This window comes from Daktulosphaira vitifoliae, unplaced genomic scaffold (genome assembly GCF_025091365.1).
Source record: "Daktulosphaira vitifoliae isolate Bord-2020 unplaced genomic scaffold, ASM2509136v1 Scaffold_1, whole genome shotgun sequence".
Lineage (NCBI taxonomy): Eukaryota > Metazoa > Arthropoda > Insecta > Hemiptera > Phylloxeridae > Daktulosphaira > Daktulosphaira vitifoliae.
This window is the reverse complement of record NW_026099572.1, coordinates 40,610,811-40,637,876: the sequence shown is the minus strand read 5'-3', so window position 1 is coordinate 40,637,876 and position 27,066 is coordinate 40,610,811. Positions and strand designations below refer to the sequence as shown.

The following is a 27,066-nucleotide window of genomic DNA, read 5'->3' as shown; positions in this document are numbered from 1 at the left end:
TCAGTTTTAATTGTTTATATATTCTTACTTTTAATTTTATTTAATAGCAGATTGATTAATAGCGACCGAATACGTTAAAATGCTTAATGTAATAACTACCTTTAGGACATACATCACACGTCGTTAGAGCTATTTCTATGAAATCTATATTTATTTCCAACAGTAATTTACCGACACTCATTTAAATTTAAATTAATTTTATGGAATTCTATAAGAAATAAAAACATGCAATTATAATGAGACGAAAACAAATAAATTGTTCAAAGTTGTCTTCTCTAACAACAATATTTAACATATGTCTAGTTAACACAATTTCTGTATTAAGTAATTATTTTTACATTTAAACCAATGTATAAGACAGTCTTTAAGATATACTTAACTGCCGTGAATGTTTGGTTTCTTTTTTGTTTTTGTTGCTATTAATAATTTAAGTTTGATATTTATGAGTTGGTGATGTGTAATGTAATGTACTCTTAAATTAATAGTCAAGTATTTTAATGAACAGATTATTTATGGCCCATTTACTAAGTAATTCTTTACGTTACTCAAAGTTATTATTATATAACAATATTTTGAAATAATTTGAAGTACCAGTAATTAGAGAATTAAATACAATAAATTAGATGAAAACTTCTCTGTGGTCAACTCTCTACTTATGATTAATAATATGTTTTGCTACAGTAAATCATGATTTTTATATTACTACCCAGAAAGTTATAATTACCTATTATAATTGAAAGTCCAACTTACTCTTAATAGTCTTTATTATCAGTAATACACTAGTAAATCCAGAATATACACAAATCAACAAGACAAGAAAACATTATAATTATACAGTTTAATACGAAAAACTAAAAATATTTGATATCAATAAACGTAAAATATCATTAATCAATATGCCCAACTAATAAGGCAGTAACTCACTTTTCTTACCCTTCAGGAGGTGCGTTAAGTTAGGAGATCAAAAATAAAATCTATTCTCTGAATACACCCTATATATTTATCAATTTTCGAATTAGTTTATTCCGATTCAAACCAAATATTCGATATTTTGATGAAAATTATTATAAGAAGAGTAAAACATAAATCGAAATACCTCAAAGTGCAATATTTTGAGTTAATATTTTATTCGTTGTAAATAGCGATAATACAACTTATAATTTAAAACAAAAATTAAGTCATTTCAAACACTATGCTTAAAAAAATTCTATTTTAAAAAAATAGTTATTTGTTCATATTAAAAACTGTCTATGGTAGTGAATTATGTTTCAAATTCTTTTAACCTTATACGTAAAAGTGATAAATTGAATAACATTTTAGTATTAAAAATGCTAAATATAAAAATTGTATATTATTAAATGTTAAATAACGTTAACTTAATTATAAAATAATATTATAATATATTTAAATATTAAAAAAATTTTAATATCTTCTTATCGACGTAAATTACTATCAAAAATTCAAATGATAAAAAATATTGAAAAGTAATATTACATATTAGTAATGTATGCAGGATTTCAGTTCGGATAGGGTTTTCACATAGGACGATAATAGTCCCGTGGTGAACTTCGCCCCATTATATAACTGATCTGGTTTTGCGAAGTGTTAAATCCCTAGAACACTACTACCGCCTACACCATTGTCACATATTCAAACCATATAAAAATATAATATTATTAATGAAATCCAAATAAAAACTTATAGAATTGTCTAGTTATTGAACTATTAAGGATTTGTTCAATTAACAATATTTTGATAACTCTTAGAATATTTATATGGAGGAGTAAACAAAAATATTTTTCGGGAGAGATATATAATTTTTTTCAACAAAAAGTAAGTGTAATAAAAATAAAATAAATTTTTTCCAAGTTTCAAAGTAGTCATTTTTTGAGCTTTTCTGACAAAAATGTTTGGTACACTTATGACAATTTTAAGCCGAATATTTATTAAGTTACAAGCATTATAATGCATAAAAAAAAATAAAATTGTTTGTATCTTTTTTCTTATTAAAGACAAATAATAAAAAAAAGTGGAGACTAATATAGATTAATAACTGACTATTATTAAAATCACTACCATAAAACACTTCGATCTGAAAGTCAAAAAATTCAACTATTTCTTTTTTGTGTTATTAAACTTGAATAAATACGTCTGCACGCAGTGTATTATTTTGGTTTAAAAATATTACTAGGCCACAAATTAAAAATTGTAATTATAATTTTCATAATATATTTTTAGCTAAGATCAATTTTATAGGGAAACCTCTTCGTTACCAATATGTTTTTCAGATGGATACTATTAGTCCTATCCCACTAATAGGATTACATTATTCTTATAGTGATGTTTAATTTATGAAAAAAAATTCAACAGGTTGACTGTTACTTCAGCATTAAAAATCTAAAAACAGGACCTACAACGCTATATGCGTTTACATCTAATATCTGAACATAAAATCATCACTGATTTTTCATATTTGATAATTAACATGTATACGCCATTATAGTATGATTTATTAATATTACTTGTATTATAGTGATTTGACGTACATGGAATTGAACTAGGTATAATAAAATTGTGTACAAGTATTTAGTCGAATCACAACAATAATGACGCACATTTTCAAATAAATGAGATACTAAAATCTGACGTATTCTTGTTTAATCTTCATTTGTTAACAAAAATCAGATTATGATCTGTGTATATTTTACACTAAGGTTTGTAATTAAACAGTAACATAACCAGGATTTTTGCCTTGCGGAGTTATCCTAAATCAATAACGATATTTTTCTTATTTCTTCATATTTTAAGAAATCCCTAAAAAATGACAATAAATAAATAATTAAATATTACCTTAAAGGTACATTTGAATTGTATTACATTTTCATATTATGTCTATTTTTGATATGGTTTGCAAGTTAGTTAATCAGTATTTAAAATTGTTTTTATATTGAGAAAATATCATTAGAATAAACACATTTTTATGCATTAATCTAGCAAGAATTCGTGTATTTTAAAATAATTTCTCGTATACTAAGAAAAACCACTTTATCAAATTTTTTTATAGATGATATTAAAAGTATGTAAACTCACCACAAATATTTCATTAAAATTACAATGACTTTGTTAACGTCATAGTATAATACGTTGTTTTTAGCCATAAATGACGTACGCGTCTTATTAAAAATACAAGGAGGTCAATAAGAAGCTATTCTGTTGAAAACTAGTTAAAAATTTGCATAAATGAAAAAAATTGTTCGATTTTAATAATATATAAAGTTAAAATTATATTAAAAATATTTGTTTTAAACTAAAAATTCATAATAAAAATATTTAACTCAAAAAACCATAAAAAAAAAATTGCAGATATGTATTTCGGTAACAATGTTACCATTATCAACGTTAAACAAATGCTGACAGTATGTAGTATGTAACATTGTTCCCGAAATACGTACACTCCATTTTTTAGTAATTTTTTTTTATGATTTTTTAAGTTAAATATTTTTAATATAATTTTAATTTTAAATAATTAGTCACGAGTGATTAATATTTATTTTTATTAAACAATAACATGTAGTTAAATAAATCTTTTTCATCCCTTATACTTAAAAAACCTAAACTTTAATAATCCTTAATGGAAACTTCTTTTAGTTTAATGATATGATAGAAAGAAAATTTTCGAAAAATTTTGTTTTTATAATATTTTTTATTTGATAAATCGTTCTTCTGACCAATTTTTTATTAATTAATTTACTGCTTGTAAAACAGAAGTTGTCATTTCTTCATGATGTCAAATAAACAAGTTTTTATTAACAAATATTATTATTACATTTGTCAAAATAGAAAGAATAAATACTGATAATAATTTATTACCCTTTGAAAAAGATTGTTGTTACTCTCTTTGTTTAAGTGATTTAATTCCTTAATATCTTTAAGTTTTAGTTTATAGTAAGTTTATTGTAATTATTATTATTTATATTATTCTACAACTTAAATATTTCATATTTAAATATTTATTAAATAAATTTTATTTTGCAGTTTTATCGTCTTGATAAACTTAAATATGGATTTAAGTTCTATGTTTATATCATATGTTAGTTTAATCATTTTTTATAAAATTAAATTTATAATAATATATTGTAAATTTAAAATCAACTAGTAATTTTTTTAATGATTATGTTCCTCCAAAGTAATAATGTAATATTATAATAAAAGATCATTCATATTATTACTTATAAATACAAATTTAGGTAATAAACTTGCATATTAATTGGTCGTTTAAATAATTATTTTATTTTACTCTTACATTTTAGGCAATTTATTAAATTAAATTATAAGTGCGCGGCCGGAGACAAATGTCTCGCTCGCTTGGTTTTAGTGTCGGTTATGGAATACAATAAGCCAGTCAACATAGAAAAATAGTAGAAAAAAATCCCAACCAAATTTTTTTTTTTTTTAAAGTTGAATAAAGTTATGTATAATGAAATTTATAGTCTTCATTGATTAGACTAAGATTTTTTTTACAGCCTTTCAAAAGTTAAAAAATATGAACTTTTTTAATTTTCTCAAAAAAAATTTAGCTTACGAAAAAAAGTTTCGTACAAAAGTTGTTTAAAAGACAATTTTAAACAAAAAAGGTATCTTCTATTTTTTCATTTAAACAAATATTTTTCGAGTTACATTACATTAATATGAATACTAAAATTTATTTTCCATTTTACGGTTACTTTTTATCATGTTATACTTACATTAGACACAATGTTACAAATGCATATATGTGTATGTGGATTTTATTTATTTATAGTATCATTAAAGTGTAGTTTATATTAAGATACAACGATAGAGTAGGTAATTGATTTGTCGCTATTTTGTTTAAACCCAACCAAACGCTAAATAGTAAATTCCCATACAGCAATTATATTATGTCAATTGCCATTGGATAAGTATAATATGATAAAAAATAACCATAAAATGGAAAATAAATTTTAGTATTCATATTAAATGTAATGTAACTCGAAAAATATTTGTTTAAATAAAAAAATAGAAGATACCTTTTTTGTTTAAAATTCTCTATTAAACAATTTTTGTATGAAACTTTTTTTCGTAAGCTAAATATTTTTTGAGAAAATTAAAAAAGCTCATATATTTGAAATTTTTCTAGGCTGGAAAAAAAAGCTTAAGTCCAATCGATGAGGACGTTTAGAATGTCATTATACATTTTTTCGGCCATTCGCCAAAATTACTCCTTCGTTTACTGACCTACAATACTTAAAATAATTTATAACTATTTAGCATTCATTATTTTTAAAAAATAATTGTTTTTATTTTCTAAATAGTTACTACATTCACACAGTATCCACACAGTTTGACATGTACAGTAGTTAAATTTTTTCTAATACAGTGTTATTACAATAATACGGGTTTTATACTACGAAAGAAATTTCTATAAATACAATTGTTTTCTCTTTAGTGTAAAATAAGATTCTCTTATCAGTAAAATATCTGTAAATAATATTTTATTGATAAAAATGTCTTCAATTTATTCTATTACAAGTTTATAATTCACAGCCTTAGAGTTTATAACTTCAAAATAATTTCTAATTGTATATTAAGAAAAATATACGAAAAACTTTATAAGAATCAATTAATAAAAGAGATTGTTCAATAAACTATTGTTTTAGGTAACATCTCATTCATAGTTGAAGTATTCTTAAAGCATTGTTTCCATAAAGTGAGTGTTGAGTTAAGTATTTATGAATCTTAATGTTAAAAATGATGCAGTATTAATTGAATTTCATAAAGTATTCACTATGAATATTGAAAATTTGACAAAAATACTTTTATACTTTAAACACAGGAGATCATAAAATATAAATAAAAAATTCTACAGTTTACAAAATTTATATGAAATTTTGATACTGAATGATTGCTAATAATATTGATATTTTAATTTTTGGAAAATTAACACTTATATAATAAATTAAAAGATTCCTAATAAAGTGCAGTTACAATAATTATTAATGATGCAATATAAAGAATATATAATTAAGGAAATCCATCGAAAATTATTCAAAATTAATTAATTAAGAACTTTTTGAGTTATTTTGATAATAATTTTTTTTAATAAAATTTCATTTAAATATTAAATGCTTGTCAAATTATTCGCTTATTTTAAAATAACATTATTTATAACTCATAAATATTCTTAATGTATTAAAAAACTTTTTATCTACCACAATGTCTTAAACACTGTACCTAATATCAATATTATTGGTGTTATTGAAAAAATATAATACATAAAAGAGAGAGCTGAGAATTTCATGAACAGATACAAAAAAAAAGACATTATATTAAACTAATACTTTTTTAGATCGCGCCAAACCAATACCCAAAGTTAAAAATTCAAATTTTATCATAAGTTAGACATTAAAGGTGTATTAATATTTATGAAATTGATTTATGTAAAATTTATATAATTGTGTAACGGGCTGTGTAGAGATTGTGTAGCCTAGTTACTCAATTATATCACCCCCCGATGACTTATTTTTATTTATTTTGCTTATCGATCAAAACATTTTTCTCTAGTTTTTATGTTTTGCTATTTTTTTTTTTATGAACGAGAAAAAAAAAGTTTTTCAACTTTATAATTATCATTAATATTATTATTTAACTGTTCTTTGTAATAATAACTATTTCTTCGTAATTGGTGAAAAAATTGAACTCATAATGAAAACATGTAAAATACACCACCATGTCTAGCATAAAAGTTACATAAATTTGTTAAACATACTTAAATTAAATAAAAATGTGCTGGACAAAAATTTAAAAATAACAATAGCTCTTACGAAATTTTGTAATTTGCGTATATTTTTTCTATTAACAGTAATTATGTGGGTTTTTGATTAGCTAACAGAATACATAATATAAATTCTCATCAAATTGCTATCAAATGGTTATAAATTCATAACTGGAAGTTAAAACAACAAAATCTTATAGTGAAAAGTTAAGCTTAATTTTTTAATAAATGAGTGCTATAGTTAATCATCCATCCATTAAATTTTTTTTTTATTCTTATGAATTTTGAATTATGTATTCACATTTCAAAAAGTTATAATCATAATTGTAGCTCAATTACTAACTAATAATTATCTTAGATTTGGAATCAGTTTTTTATATGGAATTCCATATAGGATTCATTTAAATATTGAAATCTGCAGAAAATTATTTATTTTTGTTACTGTCCTATATATATTTCACATAATAATTATTGTTTATAATATTAAATATATATATATATATATATATAATTGTTTTTTTATAAAATAAAAAAAAAATTTTGTCCAAAAGCATTATTTATTTCTATTTAAGTGTTTCATACCTATGTTGAAAATATTATTTTCATAATGAATAACATACTATTTCCTTTTTAACAATTATGAATAGAAAAACATTGAAACAAAAAATTACTGTAACAGATATATTATGGATGTGTTTTTCGATTGTAACATAGATTATTATCAAGGTAACTCAAAAAATTCTTGATTAATTAATTTTGACTTTGTGGACTATTTTACCAAACTACTAATTTTTAATGGATTTCCTTAATTTTATATTATTTACATTACATCATTAATAATAATTATACATGTATTTTATTTGCTATCTTTTTAATTTATTGAATCTGTGGTCATTTTCCAAAAATTAATACAATTCTAGCAATTTTTTTGGAGAGTAAAAACTAATTAAATATTTTTAAATATCTTTTGAAAATAAAAAATGTTTGTGAGACAAGAAAATTAATTCATTTTTTAACAATTGATAATATGAATTTTAGATAGTATGAAACGTGCTTCTTACTTTTGCTGAAAGCCGGCGCTTCTTTTTGTTGTAATTTATCAAAAATTTTAACCTGCTGCAATCATCAAACGAACACTTGTCTGTTATGGAATACATTAAAATGAATACTTCAGCCCAACGCATATTGATTTCTAGATTGCAAGATTTCTTTTTTAAAAAAATTGAATATTATTTTTTACTCATAGCATTTTTAATGGATTTAAAAAATAAATCTGGCTTACATCTTGTACATATCCCGCTGTGTCCAAAATTTCAAAATTTACAATTTCCGATTCCATGTTTACTTGGCACGAATACATTTTTTCTAAATTGGGGTCGTAGTCACCAATGAACTTTTTTGTCACAAACCTAACAAGAAGTGCTAAGATATGTGTCAGTCATTAAGATTAATTTTCTAATACACTTTGAACTTTAGGGATATTTTAGGTTAAAGTAAATTATATTCACCTGTTTTTCCTACACCTGGTTGTCCCATGATCATTACTTTAACAGGTTTTTTTTTAGAAATTAAACCAATTTTATTATACAATAATGATGTCATTTGTAAGTCGTCGAAGTCTCTAAAAAAGATATGGGAAATGTGTCAGGTTCATGGTTAACGCCTTTGGGTGCAAAAAGTAGCTAATCTATTAATTTTATACTAACCTTGATATTTTATTTATAACCTTGTGTTACAATAACATAAATTCACACTTTTTCTATGAATTGTAAATATATCAACTTGTGAAACACTGTTGTTATGGAATTAACAGTAAAAGGATTTAACATATACTTTAATATGAAAAGATTTTTAACACGTTGAGGAACTACTTGAATGCTCGGACTGTGTAATAGTTCAATTAAAACATACTAATACACACTGCTCTACTTGTCTAGAACTAAATGATGTTTTAGAACGTACCAATATGTACGCAATGTTCATACGGCGTAAGTAATGATAGTGGACATTTGAGTACATTATAAGAAACACATAATTATTAAGTTGTTAATTGAGATGTCAGGTTTCCTATTACAAAATATTGATTGACCTTTTTGTAAAATCAAATTTCCCTTCTACCAAGTATTCTTAAACATTACATTAAAATTAGTTGTATGTTACTGTATTCTTAAATAGCTTTGGTACTATTTCCTAACTCAAATATTTATCTACAATTATTAATAGTGCATAGTTATCAAAATATGTAGTATACAAGTAAGTAATAATAACCTCGAAAAGGTTCCTCTGCTTCTTTAGGGTAATGTTAATGCAGTAATTTTTTCTTTATATTTACTTCCTCGAGAGTTCAATGAAAAATGTATGAGGTAGTTATTATTATTAGTATTCAGACGCGAACGCTTTTATGTTTGAAGATTAATAAATAATAATAGTTTATATTCAATAGCCTTGAACCTTTAACTAATCACTTAGAAGGTTTTAGTATAAAACTATGTATTTGAACAATTTTGTTAGATATTAGTTAATAGAACGTATTCTATTTATAAAATAAAATCTTGTATACAACTTTAAACTAAGTATATTATCCCGGAAAAGGGATCATTGTCGATGATACAAAAAATTATAATTGGTTGCTTTATAGTTGCTATAGTTACTTGTTTCAATGTCAACAAGGTAAAATATATTATAGATTAAAGGTGACATTGAAATATTTTTACGTAATTTTATTTTATTTTACTTTTGGTATACTTAAATAAAAAAATGTTTGGCCTTTGTGTAATTTATTTATGGCTACAAGGTTTTTATCATTTTTTTTTAAACAAATTCTTCATACATTTTTAATTTCAGATCGATAAAACATTACTTTTTATAGATTACACTATATTGTTTTATTTTATTTTATAGATACTAAGTTTAAAAAGGTTGAATTTTTATTACAAAATATTTCAAATATGTGCCTTAGGATCCAGAGAAATCATTTGAGGGAAGTAGGCAACTTAGAAATTTGCCCAAGTTTAATTTTGCAGTATAATTTGAGGGTTCTCAACCGATACTCATATTAAACCAAGTCACACATAATGACGGATTTTCAAATTTTTTCTGAAGTTGATCCTGAAAATTAAAATTTATATACAATATGTATCAGAGTCTTAATCTACATGTATAATGTATAAATACTGATGTCTGAATGAAATCACACCTCTCGACCCCCTTACCCACCGTATGAAACTAGTTAAACACAAAATTAAGTCAGGAGGATAAATTTTATTTTAATAGAATTTTTTTTTTTTAATAACTTGGTAGATGGATTATAATATTCAAATTAGAAACATAACTATAAAATAAATTATGGAGTATGATGAGGTGCAGTGGATCATTCAGACGCTGATTTTGGGCTGATACTAAGCTGCGCTGATTGCTGTTGATTCCCGTATGGTTGAACATGGAAATTTTAAAAGTGACACACACCTTACCCATATTGGATCCTTCAGCCTTAATGAGATTGTGTTAGGTCGACAGTCAATGTCGAAATTAAAAACTAATTTGATGACAACAATTAAAGATAGTCCAGTTAACTTTTCTTTGTTATTAGTTATCAGTTTATTTTTATTTTAATGATGAATGCTAAATATTTTTAATAAAAAAGTTTAATTATTAAACATATTATTTTTTCAAACCTAATTTTGAAACTGACACCAATGCTAGGACTTATTTCATAGAAGAACTTAAATGTTTAAAATTTTTTATTTTTCTTAATGGTTTAATATTATTTATTTAAAATAACATCCCCCAAAAAAGGTCAGGAGAGTTTTAAATACAAAAAATAATATTTATATTATATATCTTATAGCAGCTAGTTAAGAATAATAAATGGTAAATCGACATTTATTACATTAATAATTTAATTAATAAATCTTTAGTAGTGATTATTTAAATTTTTACCAAAATAGTGACCAAAAAAACATAATTTATTGTATATATATATATATATATATATGTATATTGACATGTTTATTTTTTTTTATGTATGATATCTACGCTAACTGATATATTTCCTAAATCGAAGAAGGAAATAGTTTGAGATGACAATTTAATGATCCCTGTCTTCCCTACTAAATAGAAACAAATCAATTTAAAAAATATATCATGTGATTAATCTTTTCTGAACATTATCAAGGTTCCTTAATCCTCATATATTAATTTATAGTCCAAGGATTAAATGATTTTTAACAGATTGTCAATATATATATACATAGAATGTCAATTGTATATTGATGACTTACTATGAAAATAGTAAATATTATTCTTACTTGTAAAAAATAAAATAATATTAACTCAGATAATTATTAGCATACGATTTACAAGCATTATTAATACATCTTTAAGCATATAAACATATAGTTCTGTCTACACTTAATTTTGTTTTTATTAAATTATTATCAATGTTAGAATTATTTGCCTAGAATTATATACGAGCTTTTAAAATATAGTTTTTACGATTTTATCGACTTATTAATTTTTTTCTTAATTATAGTGATTATGACAAGTAAGAGTAATGTTAAAAAAAATACATGTATGTATATTTTGAATCCTCATAAAATTTTGTTGCAACATAGTTTATAATCACGAAATAAATATGAATATCAAAAACATTAAGCTTTACATTTTTATAACTACTGTAAAACATAATTTTAAAAAGATCGAAGTTAAATGTATTTAATATAATTTTTTATATGTTTTAAGTATGCTTTGAACTCAAATCATTCAAGTTTAGAACAAAAAAAAATTATATTATAAAAATCGCAGACTAATCTATAGTATAACATTATACTCAATAGTGTTGCAATAACATAGAATTGATAAGATTTTTAATAACATTTTATCTACCTTATTAATTTTGTTATTCATTGAGTTTATAAATAAAATTTATTTTAAATTTTATTCAAGTTTTTAATTTTATTTAATAATTTAAAAAAAATGAATTTTATGTATGTTAATGGTTAAAAATCACATTTTTATTAAATTTTGTCTTAATTATTTTAATGGTACTTGGGAAATTATGTCCAAGTTAAAACAAAGTAAAAATATACTTATTTTTACTTATAAATTTTTGATTTTTCTTTTATTATTGATTAGCATCTATTTTCTACTTCAATGTTATCCAAACAGATTACTGGTTATAACATACTTTTAGAATTTTAAACTGAGTGACACTAATAGAGGCATATTTAACAGATGAGTTCGGGTAAGCTCTCTTAAAAACAGACATGTACCCAAGATTTTTATTGAATAGAAGTCTCCATCAAAAATATTTTTTTTCTCCATACATAATATAAGTTAATTTTTATATACATATAATGTCATATAAAAATATCTTGGATGGGGAGTCTAGATCTTATTCCCTCTGAATATTTGCCAATTCAGAAATTAATAAAATTACATGGTTTAAAAACTATGTAAGGAGTCTAAGAAAAGTTTCTTTTATGGAATTTACCCTCTCCAAAAAAAAAAAAAACCTAAATAGTGTATTATTACTGTGAATTTAGCTAAATTGGTATTTCAATAAATGGCTATAACTGCTCTTAATGGACCATAGAAGCAAAAAAAGACAATAATGGTGACAATCACCTTCCCTCTTAGTGAGTTCGCGATAATAATTTAAATTATTTTATTAGAGTTCAATTAAATTGTGATATATAATTAAAATGCCCCATAAATTATACTAATCATTCTATATACAGTTAAATAGGACTATTTTGCACTTTAAATGTAAAATTACAAAAAAAAAGAAGCGTAAAGTATAGACAATGAAGAAAGTAGGCATAGTTATTTTATATTAAAAAACTTCACTATTATGTTAGATTTTTATAAATCACAAAATGTTTCGTATTAATGATTATTTTCACTTAAAAAAAAAGGTAACACAGTGGGGTTACGGCATTGTTGGAACAAGTATAGACGATATCTGGCAGTGATTAAAATCACTATCATAAGAAACGCTTGGACGCAAATCTGTTGGTAGTATTTAATTTGAAGAAATTGGTGGATTATACCAAAATCAAAATTAATTAATATTTCTTACATTATTCCTGATTAGTAGTTTATTTAAAAGTATAATAAGATGATTGACTAACAATGCCTTACGAATTTTCTTTAAAAATATTAGTGTAGTCATATATGTAATTATTTTATATCTTTTTTGAGCTACTTGACAAGAAAAATAATGATTCTATCTTCATCCCTTAACCTTAAATTCAATATCAACTTTAGTTTTTCAAATAGCAACCCAGTTTTTATTTTTATTAATCTTGTTTAGCATAATAAAAAAAATATTTCTCGAAAACAAAAAATCAATTTCAATAAATTCTAAACAAGATATCACTATTTTAATTTTAGGGGATTTAACTAATAAAACAGTAATCGAGTAAATACACTAACATTAATATTTAGTGTTCAAATAAGAACTATCAGTGTATTGTACCGTGACTTAAAATTTGTGCGTATTTTATAAATCAATGTGAGTAATACTCACGTCTCCTAAACTTTAGTGATACATAGCTCGCTGATAATTGAATATAATAAAAAAAAATAAATAAAACTAAATATAATCTGATTATATATAAAAAAAATAAGGTTACCATTTGAAAATTGAAAGTTGATACTGTTCAAATCATAAGGGATGATCATAAAAATGTAATTTTTCTCCCTGAGCAGCCCAAGATAGAAACATAATATTTTATAAAGAACTTTTAATAACTCTTATATTTTCAAAGATAATTTTTGAGGTTAATCAATCACCTTGTATATTAATAAATATTTATTATTGCAATATAGTATTAGATTGATATTTAATAATTTAGTATTGTAATTTTCGCGGAGAATTTATAAAAAGTTATTAATTAGTTATTAAAGTAATAATTACTTTATATGGTAAACATATATAAAAATTGAAGGGCTTAATAGAAAATGTTAATTATTAATTATGAATAAAAGGTTTTACAAGGAATTTTCATCAGATTCAAAAATATACGTTTATTTTTTAGTTTTCTGTGTTAATTTCAAACCTGCAATTAGATTTTTTCTATCACCACTAATCATTAATATTATTACTAATTAGTTACACACTATTGGATATAACTATAAGGAATATAGTTCTGAATATTTCAATTGTATAATCTATTTAAACACCAAGAGTTACATAGAAATGATAAATATTTCTATTGAGATGATTTAATACGATATAAATATAAAAAAAAACACAGCACAGGGGGGTCGCGGCACAGTGGTGTCGTGGTATAGTTGGATCAAGTATAATGATATCTGACAGTGATTAAAATCACCATAAAAAAAAACTCTTCGATGCAAATCTTTAGATAGTGTTAAATTTTAAAAAAATTGGTGTAATATTCCAAAAGCTATATGATCTGCTAGTTCCTTATTAATATCTTGATTAAGATAATGTATGTCGAATGAAAAAGGGATTATTAAAAAATATTATTTCTCATAAAAAAATTGTGTTGATCCATACACTTTTCAATAAGTTATAGCATTATAAAGTTAAAAATGTAAATTATAAAATCGAGAATTTTCACACAAAAATAGCATTCGATAGCCATTTTCGCCGTGAAGAAAAGTCCAGAGGTCAAATTTTTTTTTTTCAAATTAAAGTATATTACATTAGCTTTAATTTAAGATATTTATAAAAGTGTCAGATCTTCCGGAACATTTTCAAAAGTTATGTTGAAAAAGTAAATTTTTTGTGAAAAAGTTGACATTTTAAATCCCCTCCCGTGGGCAGATAAAGGGTCAGATTTACAAAAAAAATATACCAAATGATAGGTAAAGATATCAAGCATCTATAAAAAAAAAATTATATTGATATGTTTATTTTTGAAAAAGTTACGGCAGTTTTTAGTAAAAAAAATTGAAAAAATTTCGAATATTAGCGATTTTTAAATTTGTAATTTTTTTGGAGGTTTATGATCTTTTGACGTATTGTTGAAAGAAATCCGTTCGGTGAGAGCTGAGAAAAAGTGGTAACCTTCTCAGATTTGCATCGAAGCTAAAATATATAATAAGTGATTTTAACGAAATTTTGGGTTTTTTCAAAAATTTACTGTTGATAGTATTTATATAAATTTCTGACCATATCAATCTAAACAAATCCATTTTTGAAATCTTCATAAAATTTTGTATTTAATGATATCAATTGTAAACTTACAAGTCTAACTAAAAAAGGTTAAAAATTCAACATTTTTAAACTATTAACTTTCATCAAAATCAACTTTAAAGTAACAAAAATGGGTTAAACATGACATTTTGAATCGAAATTTCGCACGAATTATTTTAAACATATTAAAAATAAAAATCAATTTTTAATTTAAATACTCATGTTTATAAATTGATAATTATGTCAAAAAAAAAAAAAGGCGTTGAAAAAAATCTAATTGCAATTATTCAATTTAGTTGTGATAAAATTGATACGAATTCTAAGTTATTTTCCACATAAAAAAAAAATTAAGAAAATAATGCATAAAAATCAATGCATCGGTCGGATTTGAACGTCGTGCCCCGAGAGTGAATCATTGAAATGTGACCGTCTCGACAACCGTATACTACAAACGCATTAGGATAAAAGGACAATTTAAGCTAGTTCGGAAATTCAGTTGTTTTTTTTAACGTAGGATACAAAATTTTCATAATAAGTTTAAATTTATAGTTAATTTAAGTTCAATTCATGTAACTTTTTTAAAAATCAGTGGATTCATTACTATATCAAACCCTTGTAAGGTATTTTAATATAAAATTTTATAGAAATATAAAATCAAAAATATAAAATTGAGAATTTGAATATTACACAAAATTAAATATTTTTAAATACAGTGGCATTCTAATCATAAATACAATATAAAGTTTGAATTTTTTTTTTTTTTTATATTAAAGTATATTACTTAAGCATTAATATAAGATATATATAAAAGTGTTAATATTTCGGAACATTTTCAAAAGTTAAATTAAAAAAGTTAATTTTTTGTGAAAAATTGTTATTATTTTGAATTACTCCTGTGGGAGAGTGAAGGATCAGATTTTCAAAAAAAATATCGCAAATAATAGATAAATACCTAATGTATTTATAAAAAAATTGTTTTGATTCATACATATTTGAAAAAGTTATGGCAGTTTCAAGTAAAAAAGTTGAAAAAATTTCGAAACTTAATGATTTTTAATTTTGTTATTTTTTTAGGGATTTTACCCATTTACGGAAAACTAGGGAAATTTTTAAGGGTAATGTCTTCGACTAGACTTGATATGCTAATCATTGAGGTACATTAAAAAAAAGTTATGAAAATCAAAAAGTGTATCATGGAAATAAAATTATTTCAAAGATTTAGTTTCTTAAATTTGAAGAAAGTAGATATGAAATTCGCCTTCTATTAATTTAACTTTAAGTTATTATCATGGTATACAAAGTTAATTTGTTAACTTATTTATAGCTTTCTACTTCTCTAAATACAAAAAATTATAGTAATTGAATCAAATACTATATTTTTTTGTGTATCTAAACTGACAAATTTACAATATATTTAAAGTATTTTTCAGACATTTAACGCTAGGTTAGGCCTGCTTATTTTGAGACTTATTAAATAATTAAAAAAATATGAAATTATGCAAAGCGAGAAAATCACATAATGATCCCTTTGGGTGTTTTAATTTTTAGTGATAGTATTTTGTATAAGTTAACTAGATTAACTAATTATAAGAAAATAATTTAACTTATAAAAATTTTATAAACGTGTTCATATAATAAATACACCTTTTTCTAATTAATAAATATTTAATAAATTAAGACAAAATTAATTATTAAATAATTTCCGACGGATATCTACGGTATAAAATTTTACTATTGTTTTAAACCTAATCAAAAACCAACAGTTTCAAATATATAAAATATCTATGATTATTATTCTTTCATGACTGAAAAATAAAAAATGATCGATAAATTTAGTCTATATATTTTAGAGTGTAATGATTTATTTCAATTTACTTAATTCATAAGATTTCAATTTCCCAAAACTAAAATAAAATATATACATTTAAGTTATTTTTTCAAACAATAAATTCATTAATTTTAAATGAGATTTTATTCTGAAACTAAATGAAAAAAAGAATAAGTCTTATGAGTAGTATGTAAAACCAGTTATCGGGGAGGTCATTGCGATCATTCGTGTTAGTATATAAGGTAACTGAGCACGGGGTTGTGGTATCACATAAACGACGGTTTCAGTTTCAGAAGTAACTTCGGGTTATTTATGTTAGTTTTTTCAAAACTCACACAAATCCATAACGTAATTCACACTGATTAGACCAGAAATCGATTTCATTTTAATACCATTAAATAAATTCAAATTAAACATGGTAAATTCGTTGCTTGTCTCTAGTGTGTTGTTTTTGGCCGTCAGTTCTTCTGTAATTGCTGCCCCTACTTCTAAAAAACGTAAGTACTACAATGATAATAATGTAGAAAAAAATTAATAATAATTTAAGCATAAATATTAATTAAATAAAAATTTTTACAGTAATTTACATATGAGGGTATAGAGAAAAACGGTAATAGTCAATTCGATTTTGATTTTATGGTTTAATTCGATAGCCCATAGTAATAGTAATATCATGTAATTTAAATGATTCAATGAAATATCCATTCAACATTTAATTGTCTATTTTAGTTTTATTAGAAAAAGGATAGTAATTTATAACTTTGTTTTTCTTTCCTAAAAAATTTATAGAAATTAATAATTACAATTTATCCTCTATAATATTTATATTTATATTACAATGCATACACAGAGTAAACCAAATAAGGCTGACAACTCTTAAACTTTTGATACAATTAACATTTCATTGTATTTTTTTGTTTTTTTTTAATAACTTGAGCACTTTTAAAATACGTTAAAATCATATTTTTTATCATTTGTTTTTAATAATAAAATAAATTAAAAAATTTTCAAAAACTGTTACTATTGTTTTGTCATATTATAAAATGTAATTATTTATCACCCTAATAAAGTAGGCTACTTTTATCAAAAAGTGTTTGACTCTCCAATTACTCCATATACCGTCAAATTTTATGTTTTAATCAGATGTATCTAAAATAATTATTTTCATCATTATGGTTATATTCTCTATACTAATAAGTATAAATTTTGTATAATTATTTTTTATAAAAAAATATAATTTAAAAAAAATGGTCCTCTCCCCTTTAAATTAATATTAAGTTTAGTTTTCTAAATGGAAATATATGTGTTTAATTAGCTTAAAAATAACACACTTAAAAATTATAGAGCAGATGCATAACGTTTTCAATGCGTTATTGTTTGATGACGTGTTTATATTTACCGGCAATAATATAATTAGTAAAAATAACACGGGCCGGTCCCGGAAGATATTCGACAAGCATATTGCGTCAACATGACGACACAAGGACAGTATCGTTTAACTATTTCCAACGAATTCCTAGTTCTCTGTTGTTGTTCTGTCGTGATTTGAATTATACATACATGATTAATTTTCATCTATCCTATCTATATATATATATATATATTATACATATAATATAACAGAATATTAAAATGTTTTGGCATTGCGACGTAATAGTTACTGTTAAATAAATATCTTAGTCCTTTTTTTACGTTATTATTATTTTTTATTATAATACCAATTATTTATTATTCATTTTAATGATATAGAGATCGTGTTTGATTTGTGTAAGAAAAACGACCCAAACGTTGATAAATGTCTGAAAACTTCTATTCAAAATGTCATTCCTGACTTGGGTGAAGGTTATCCAAAACTAAGGATTCCGGCTATTGAACCTTTTGAACTTCCATCGTTGGAAATTAACCATGGCAAAGGATCTAGTAAATCGGTCAGCATCGACTTGAAAATGAAAGATGTTAAGATCAATGGATTAACAAGTACTGTCATTGACTCATTGAAGACTGACTTAGATAATTATAAATTGAATGCTAAGATTAGTTTCAAAAAACCGCTTGAAATCACTGGTCAATACACTGTTAATGGAAAAGTGCTCGTTTTGCCAATTACTGGTTCCGGGGCTTGCAAAATTGTTCTCAGTAAGTATTTTTCAACTGTTAATTAGGAAATTAAATGTTCGTTAGGTGCATATAATTAAACTTCATACATATGATTAAGCGATATGGAATTGTTTTATTTTTTAAAGATATACGTAAACATTTTATGCATGGGCAATAATTATGTTTTTTAGACGAACCAAAATTGGACTTGAATGAATTAATTTCTACTCCATACGAAAAAAATGGCAAAACCTACATCCAAGTTAAAAAAATGAACTTAAATTTGGTAAATGTTAAGAAGTTGAACTTGAGGTTAGAAAATCTATTCAATGGTAACAAACAACTTGGTAAGTTTCTCTACTTATACCATGCATCATAATTGTATCTAATCCATACCTCTTGATTTAGGTGATAGCATGAATACAATCTTAAATGAAAATTGGCCAGTACTATTGGAAGAACTAAAACCAGCATTTGAAGAAGCAATAGCAACCATTGCTGTCGATATAATCAATAAGGCGTTGCAAAAAACCCCTTATACTGATATCTTTGCCCAGTAGACTGTTGTTCATTAGGATTAGACTAAAGTTTTTATACCAAAAATTGTTATTACTTAACTAATTTATTTACACTACTATTCGTTATACCAGCTAGATTTGCTAGGGTAGCTTGACAAATATGTCTGAAGTGTGATCGACGCAAACAAGATACTCATGTGTAATAGCATATCGACACTGGTTAGTGACTGACAGTAGTACCTATTGTTTTATTTATTATATTTTTGCAAGTCTGATTCAAAAAGTTTGATGACTTGCTATTATTTATTTTAAAAAATGTAGTTTAACTACAATTTTTATAATTTATTAAAAAATAATTAATTATTTATTGAATAATCCAGAGATTGTAGTTTATTTATATTATACCATTTCCTCGTTTTATACGTAACTTCAACTTTACCGTTGAAATATTACTGTTTCTCAGCAAAGCTGAGAAAGTATTAAAGTTTTTATGTCTTTTACCATTTTTACACAGCTCTCATTGGACGAATTTCTTTTAAAGATACGTCAAATGATGACAAATTGTAGCAAGTCAAAGACATTGCCTAACAAATTGTAAATCGTTCCATTGTTTCCTGTAAATAGAAATCCAAAAATTAGGATTTTTAAAACTTTTTTTCTTAAAAATATCGTAAAATAGATGAGATAAAACAATTTTTTTTAATATAAATACCCTAAGTATTTCCCTTTTGTTTAATTAAAAAGCAAGTTTTGTATGGAAAATTATTATTTTCAACTTAACTTTTGAAAATGTTCTATTAATACACCCATCTTTAAACATATGTTAAATTAAAGTATATTTCATGTCCTATAAGTTAAAGAAAAATTTGATCCGAACCTTATCCTTCTATTTGTAAACGGTTCACGAAATTAAACAAAAATTGTTATTTTGATGTAAAAAATTAAAAATTTTAATTATTAATATTTAAATGTAGACAAAAAAGTTTAAATCAAAATTTTTATTTAAATTATTTGCCTATATTTTAGGTAAAAATATACAGTGTTATTGATGGTAGGGATAAGCACTCCAATTACTCCTTAAAAAAAAAAAATCATAAAAAGGATTTTGTTAGTAACAAAAGTTTTCCCTGAAAGTATTTATAACTATTATAAATACTTTTAGGGAAAACTTTTGCAACTTTTAATGTCAATCTAAATTGTAATAAAAGATTGGGGACTTTCCTTTTCAAAAAAAGACTTATGATAAATTTAGGTAACAACAAACAATAATTTTTTTCATAGCCTCTCGATTTCACTTAAAATAATAAATATATTAAGAAAATCCTTTTTGATATATTTTAGTTTCATATTTTTCTCGATTTATCATATTTTAATTATTCTTTTTTAATTCATCCTTATAAGGATATAACTTAAATTTTTAATGAAAATGTATATATTAAACTAGATAATAAAGTAAAAAATGATCTAATTAAGAGGTTCAAATTTTCAAAAAAATTATACCAAATGAATAATAAGTACTTAAGGTATTTTTTTATAACAAAATTTTCTTCATTCGTATAAGTTCCAAAAAATTATAGCAGTTTTAAGAACATTTTTTTTTTTTATTGATTTTAGAGTTTAATATTAAAATAATCACTCTGTATACAAAAATCTTATTACTTTTTATAACTTATCTGTATTAAAATAACAATACAGTACATCGAATATAAAATTTATATTAAATATAATGATATCGGTCATTTAAAAAAAAATATTTATTTTTTTTAATTTTACAGTAACCAAAAAAATATAATTACTCCAAAAATTCAACTGTTTTTACCCTTTCACCTATTTACTATTTTATTTTTAAGGTTTCTGATATTCAAAATCCATAGTTTTAAAAATTCTAACATTGATCAAAATGCATTAAATTGAAAAAATATATATTTGACTTGCATTGTTTTTGAAGCAAATAAAAATGTATAATATAAAGTCTAAATAAAAAATATTGATTTTACTATTATGGTGTTGATAAAACAACATGTGTCGTAAAATAATCATGGCCAACTTTAAAATCTGTGAGGACTGCATAAACTAAACATGTCATTAACTTGTGTAGTTTTTGAAAAATTCTAGTTTCTTGTAGTAAATATTTGTATTAAATATGAGTCTGACAAATGTAGTTTTTATACAGAATACGTAATCAGGTGTATAATAATTGACAAAATTATTATATTATTTGACAAAAAGTAATTATTGAAAAATCGGTAACTTATGCCGTTTATTGAAATGACCGATTCAATTACTTAAATAGATATTCATGTATTATACTTATAAATCATAAACCTTGTAATTAGGATATAATTAAGGAATTATTGTTGCTTTTGCAATAACCCAACAACTCCTTCTAAAAATAAGTATTATGAAAAAATAATTTATTCATATAACTGCATTTAAAAAATGTGTTAGGTATATAAATGTATACATATATAATATGTATTTATATACAGAGTGATTTCTTTATCATAACCCACTCAATTACTTACGGAATAAATATGATTTAAACATTTTTTTTTTGGTTATCTTTAGTTACACATTATTCTTGAATTATTAACTATGTAATACTTTCTAAGTTCATCACTGATGCCTTGTAAGGGTATTAACTTTGTTTTTTTAAACGGAAACATATATTTTGATTTTTATAAAATGTTTGAGTCTTTAATTTAATGGTAAATGGCTTTTTAATTTTTATTATAACTATTCATTTATTAGCTATAAATATTTAAAGTTTCAAATTTTTGGAGTTATTATACATGTTTAATACACAAGGGATTACAAATACAGGTAGCTAATTGGTTTTTTATGACGTAGCTGTCAAAGACATTGAGTTTTTATTGTCAATTATGACTATAAATATATACAGGGTGTTCATTGTTTGTAACAATGAGAACAATAGAAACCCGTTTCCTGACTTACTGAACACCCTGTATACTTTCTGTATAGCCAGTTAGTGTATTAACTCACAACAATGTGCCTTATTAACATTAATAATAAATGCTGTGTACCTGTGAATATCGATATCATAAAAAACCAATAAGCTACCTGTATTTGTAATCCCTTGTGTATTATACATCTATATTAGCTAAAAAATTTGAAACTTTAAATGTTTATATTTAATAAACAAATTAAGTTATAATAAAAATTTAAATGACATTTACTATTAAATTAAAGACTCGAACATTTTATTAAATTCAATATAGACAGCACATCCGCTTCTAGAGACTGATGAATTAACAATTAACTATTATTGCTAAATTGGCAATAGTCCAAATTATTATAAAAACCCAAAAGACCTGCCCATCTTGGTCAGTCGACTCCAGTGCTTTGTGTCATTCATCAGTCTCAGTACTCGGTTGTTGCTGTCTGGCTTTAAAAAGTCTTTGTTTTTCCTTTTTAAACTACTTACATTTCAGAGTACTTACGTATTGCACTTCGTCTGCACCTCGTACTCTGTTGTCCTGTTTACCTGGTACGCCTAGTATTTGTGTCTTACACTTCATCTGCACTTCATACCAAGGTGTTATCCTTATTCCCTTCCTCTAGCAACGGCTTTTCGACACCCACAGCTAACCCGGAGTGTCAGCCGAGCACGGTAACTGCTGTATTATTACACGCATGTGAATACCCAGTCAGAAGACTCAACGTCAGCGTCTTCTTAGTCCTTTTTTCTTTTATTTGTATTACAACACACCCTTACAAGGTATAAGGGATGAACTTAAAAAGTATTAGATAGTTAATAATTCAAGAATAATGTGTAGCTAAAGATAACCAAAAAAAAAAAGTGTTGGAATTATATTTATTCTGCAAGTAATCGAGTGGGTTATGATAAATAAATCACTCTGTATATTTATATACAGAGTGTTAAATTTAAGACAAACCAATATTTTTCTTGGAAACTATTGAAAATTAAAATCATCGTAAAATAAAACTAAACAATAATTTTAAAGCAAATAATTTTGTTTTCATCCCTTCCGTTTTAAAAGATCTAAACTTTAAATTCCTTAAAGGTAACTTCTACTATTTGTTTAATGATATGATAAAAAAAAAATTTTAAAAAATATTATTTTTATAATATTTTTTATTCGATGATCCGTTCTTCTGTATTGTTCGTTAAATTTTAGAAAATGTTGAATAATTTTATATTAATTATTTGTTGTTTAGCGTATAGTAGTTTGTTATAGCATTAACATTTTCGATTGTTAGTTTTTTTATAATTACTACGAAAAAAAACTCTTTCTGTACTTATGTAATAAATTGTTTAAGTATAAGAAGTATACTAAAATGAAGTTAATTTTTTATATATTCTAATTAAATGTCATTAGGACCCATGTTTTTAAATAAAATATATCAGTTTTAAAATACAAAAATTAATTAATCAATATTCCTAAAATTTGTGGTTTTACAAAACATTAAAAATAAATACTTCACTTTATTAAATCATATCAACTTAATAATATTATGTATTGAAGTTAATGACGCGAACGTATACATTTTTCTTTTAAATATTATTAACAAATTCTTAGATTTATGTTGAATACACTTTTATTGACTTTCATTTTTGGTGGTTTTCGATGGTGGAATACGCCATTCAACACATTATCACCAATAGGTATTCTTAAAGTGTTGGTGTTAATTTACTATGCTTGATAATTTGTTTCTAAAATTCTTACGTGGTTTTTTAAAAATACTAAGTTAACAAAGTATAATCATTTATTCTGTTCATGTATCCGATACTCTCTTTGAATATTTTATTATATATAATGTAAAAAGATTTGATAAATTCAACGTTTTTCATGGTAATTACTTTAAATATAATTATAATCAAGAATGGATTTTGAATATCAGTGTTTGACTTATTAAATAGTTAATAGTTTAAGATTTTAACTAAGTTTAGTAGGGGAAACAAAAATAAATACGAAGTATTGTTGTGATGTAATAATCAGAACTTTATTTCAAGTAGAAAGAAATAAATCTTCACTGGCATAAATGTACTCATATTGCGAATAATACTTAACTTAGTTTTAAAAAATATAAAATTTATTTTTAATTATAATGTTCAATAAGATTTACATTCACAAAAATTTGTTCTTAACTTACCACAGGCGTAACGATAGCGCTCGACATATTTTTTTTATACATTTAGTAACCCTACCACATTTAGAAAAGTTACAAGTTTGCATACTCCTATCTACACGAAAAACATCAAAGGCTAATTCTAAACTAAAAATGTCATTACTGAGCCAAATATCTGTTAAAATAAAACAAAACGGTAGCACAGTGGGGTCGTGGAACAATATGGACGTGTTATGGTTGGAACAAGTATAGACGATATCTGACAGTTATATAAATCACTATCATAAGAAACACTTAGATGCAAATCTGTAGATAATGTTTAATTTTAAAACATTGGCGGATAACTACAAAAGCAACATCAACTCCTATTTCCTTAATTATATCCTGATTAGTGGTTCTTTGATTTAAAGGTATAATATATGAATAAATATATATATAATATCATTTTTAAGTTTTGATATTATTACTAATTACATATAAAATAATAATTAAAAGAATGAAAGGGGTATAAAAAATACTTATAAGAATAAAATTCTATTGATTCATACATTTTTCCAAAAGTTTTAGCAATATAAATTAAAAAATATAAAATTAAGAATTTTTCATAAAAATCGTACATTTTTCTTTAAAATTGATGTCCGTTTTCCCCATGAAAACAAGTCTAGAGGTCAAATTTATTTTACGAAATAAAGTATATAATATAAGCTTTAATTTAAGGTATATATATGAGTGTTTGTATTTCCGGAATATTTTCTAAAAGTTAAGATGAAAAAGTTAATTGTTTGTGAAAAAGTTATCATTTTGAATTCCCCCTGTGGGAGGGTGAAGGATCAGATTTTCAAAAAAATATATGAAATGATTGGTAAATATATAAGGTACCTATAAAAAAATTATTTATTGATTTGTTCATTTTTAAAGAAGTTATGGCCGTTTTAAAGAAAGAAAATTGAAAAAATGTCAAAAAATACCATTTTATAAAATTGTAATTTTGTTAGCGATTTCCCCTATTTACGGATGACAAGTGAATTTTTTTCAATTTTTGAGGGTAATGTCTTCAATTAGATACAATTTGTGATCGTTTGACGTATTGTTCATCAAAATCGGTCTAGTGAGAGCTGTGATTGAATAGCAACAGACACAAAAAAATAAAAAAACACATCATAGTAAAATTAATACCTCATCAGCTTCGCATCGAAGCTAAAAAAAGTTACTAAAACATAAAAGGTTTATCATCTTGTCATCTAACAAGAAAGTTTAGAATTTCACATACATTTTTTTTATATAAACTTTAAGTTATAATAAGGTTAAATCTAAAATTTTAACTAGATTAAGTCAATATTGAATAATCTGTCTGTTTTTTAACATTCTGGCTATTTTTAACATTTTTTACATTGAAATAACCATAAAAATGGGAAGATTAATAAAAAAAAAAAAATGTTTCAATCTAAATATAGCATATAGAATAAACCCTGAAAATTTAAGAAAAAAATGAGTTGGTCGTGCAGCAACTTCTGGATGATTTGGTATGGATTGACCCACTATAGTGAATATAAGCTTAAACTAAAATTAAATTTTAATTTTCGGCATTTCGACATTCAAATTTTTCTTTTCAACTTTTCAATCTAAAATAAAATCTGCTATATATTTTTAGAGAAAAAAAAATCATTTACAATTACCCCAATCGTGTACAAATTAATAAGTGAACTCTTCTTTTTTGCTTCATTGTGCATTATAACGTTACACTGAAAGTTATAATTTCTGACTATTGTGTTGTAATCAGTATACTTTGATATTTAAACATTACTCACAGTCACTGTATAACGCGTTTTACAAAATAAACAAAACGTGGTAAAGTTTAAATATCAAAGTTTACTGATTACAACACAACAATTAAACATTATAACTTTCAGTGTAACGGTATAATTCACAATAAAGCAAGAAATTAAAGTTCACTAATAATTAAGTATAAATTCATATTTGGTCAGTATAAAATGTGTATAAGATATTACCAAGAAATAATACACATCAACAAATGTATATATATATACACATTTATTTATACCGATTATCAAACTCAAACGGATATAGGAATCATAAAATAAACGTCATTTCACGTTTATCAAAAAAGTCAAAAATCGCTTTATTATATATTATTTTTCTACTATATCGTTAAAATTCAATTTCCAAAGAATCATTATATATTATAAAATATATAAATCAGAGCTTTTATATAAAATAAAAATTATCGAAATCAAAGCACGCAAAGTAGTAACATTTTTATTCACCTTGATATTTTCGATAGCAAGAATCGATAATTGTAAAATCAAATGATGCTTTACAGTTTTATATGAATAAAAACTCCTAAATTTCCTAGAATTGAAACAGCCACTTTAATAAGTCATTAAGATAAGGCCGCGTCAATGACGATAATTTTACGCTAGTGGTAGTTTGTCCGCTCGACCAAAAAGCGTTGTTTTTTACAATTATTTTGCATTTTTACATAAACTTATAAATCATTTAATCTTGTTAGTATTCATCTTAGAGTTTTGAA

The 27,066-nt window shown here is 23.8% G+C and overlaps 2 protein-coding genes across 3 annotated transcripts in view; one reads left to right on the top strand and one right to left on the bottom strand.

Moving 5' to 3' along the window:
- LOC126896284 (ras-related and estrogen-regulated growth inhibitor) overlaps nucleotides 1–9,504 on the bottom strand; it is a 28,413-nt gene extending 18,909 nt beyond the window's left edge. Inside the window, exons 1-4 of one of the 2 annotated variants that reach the window (XM_050668932.1) lie at nucleotides 8,500–9,504; nucleotides 8,302–8,414; nucleotides 8,076–8,215; nucleotides 7,855–8,001 (exon numbers count right to left, since the gene is read on the bottom strand). In XM_050668932.1, coding sequence (XP_050524889.1) covers nucleotides 7,855–8,001; nucleotides 8,076–8,215; nucleotides 8,302–8,395 — 381 coding nt within the window. In that variant the 5' untranslated portion in view covers nucleotides 8,396–8,414; nucleotides 8,500–9,504. Of the gene's footprint in view, nucleotides 1–7,854; nucleotides 8,002–8,075; nucleotides 8,216–8,301; nucleotides 8,415–8,499 lie in introns of those variants that run through there. The other variant, XM_050668933.1, reaches the window with a different exon arrangement.
- A 7,537-nt stretch (nucleotides 9,505–17,041) lies between these two features.
- LOC126893683 (circadian clock-controlled protein daywake-like) lies at nucleotides 17,042–19,778 on the top strand. The gene is made up of 4 exons (XM_050664097.1): nucleotides 17,042–17,285; nucleotides 18,538–18,924; nucleotides 19,077–19,232; nucleotides 19,294–19,778. Exons 1-4 carry the CDS (start codon nucleotides 17,204–17,206, stop codon nucleotides 19,443–19,445), a joined length of 777 nt encoding a protein of 258 aa, XP_050520054.1. The 5' UTR covers nucleotides 17,042–17,203; the 3' UTR covers nucleotides 19,446–19,778.
- Nucleotides 19,779–27,066: the final 7,288 nt, after the last annotated feature.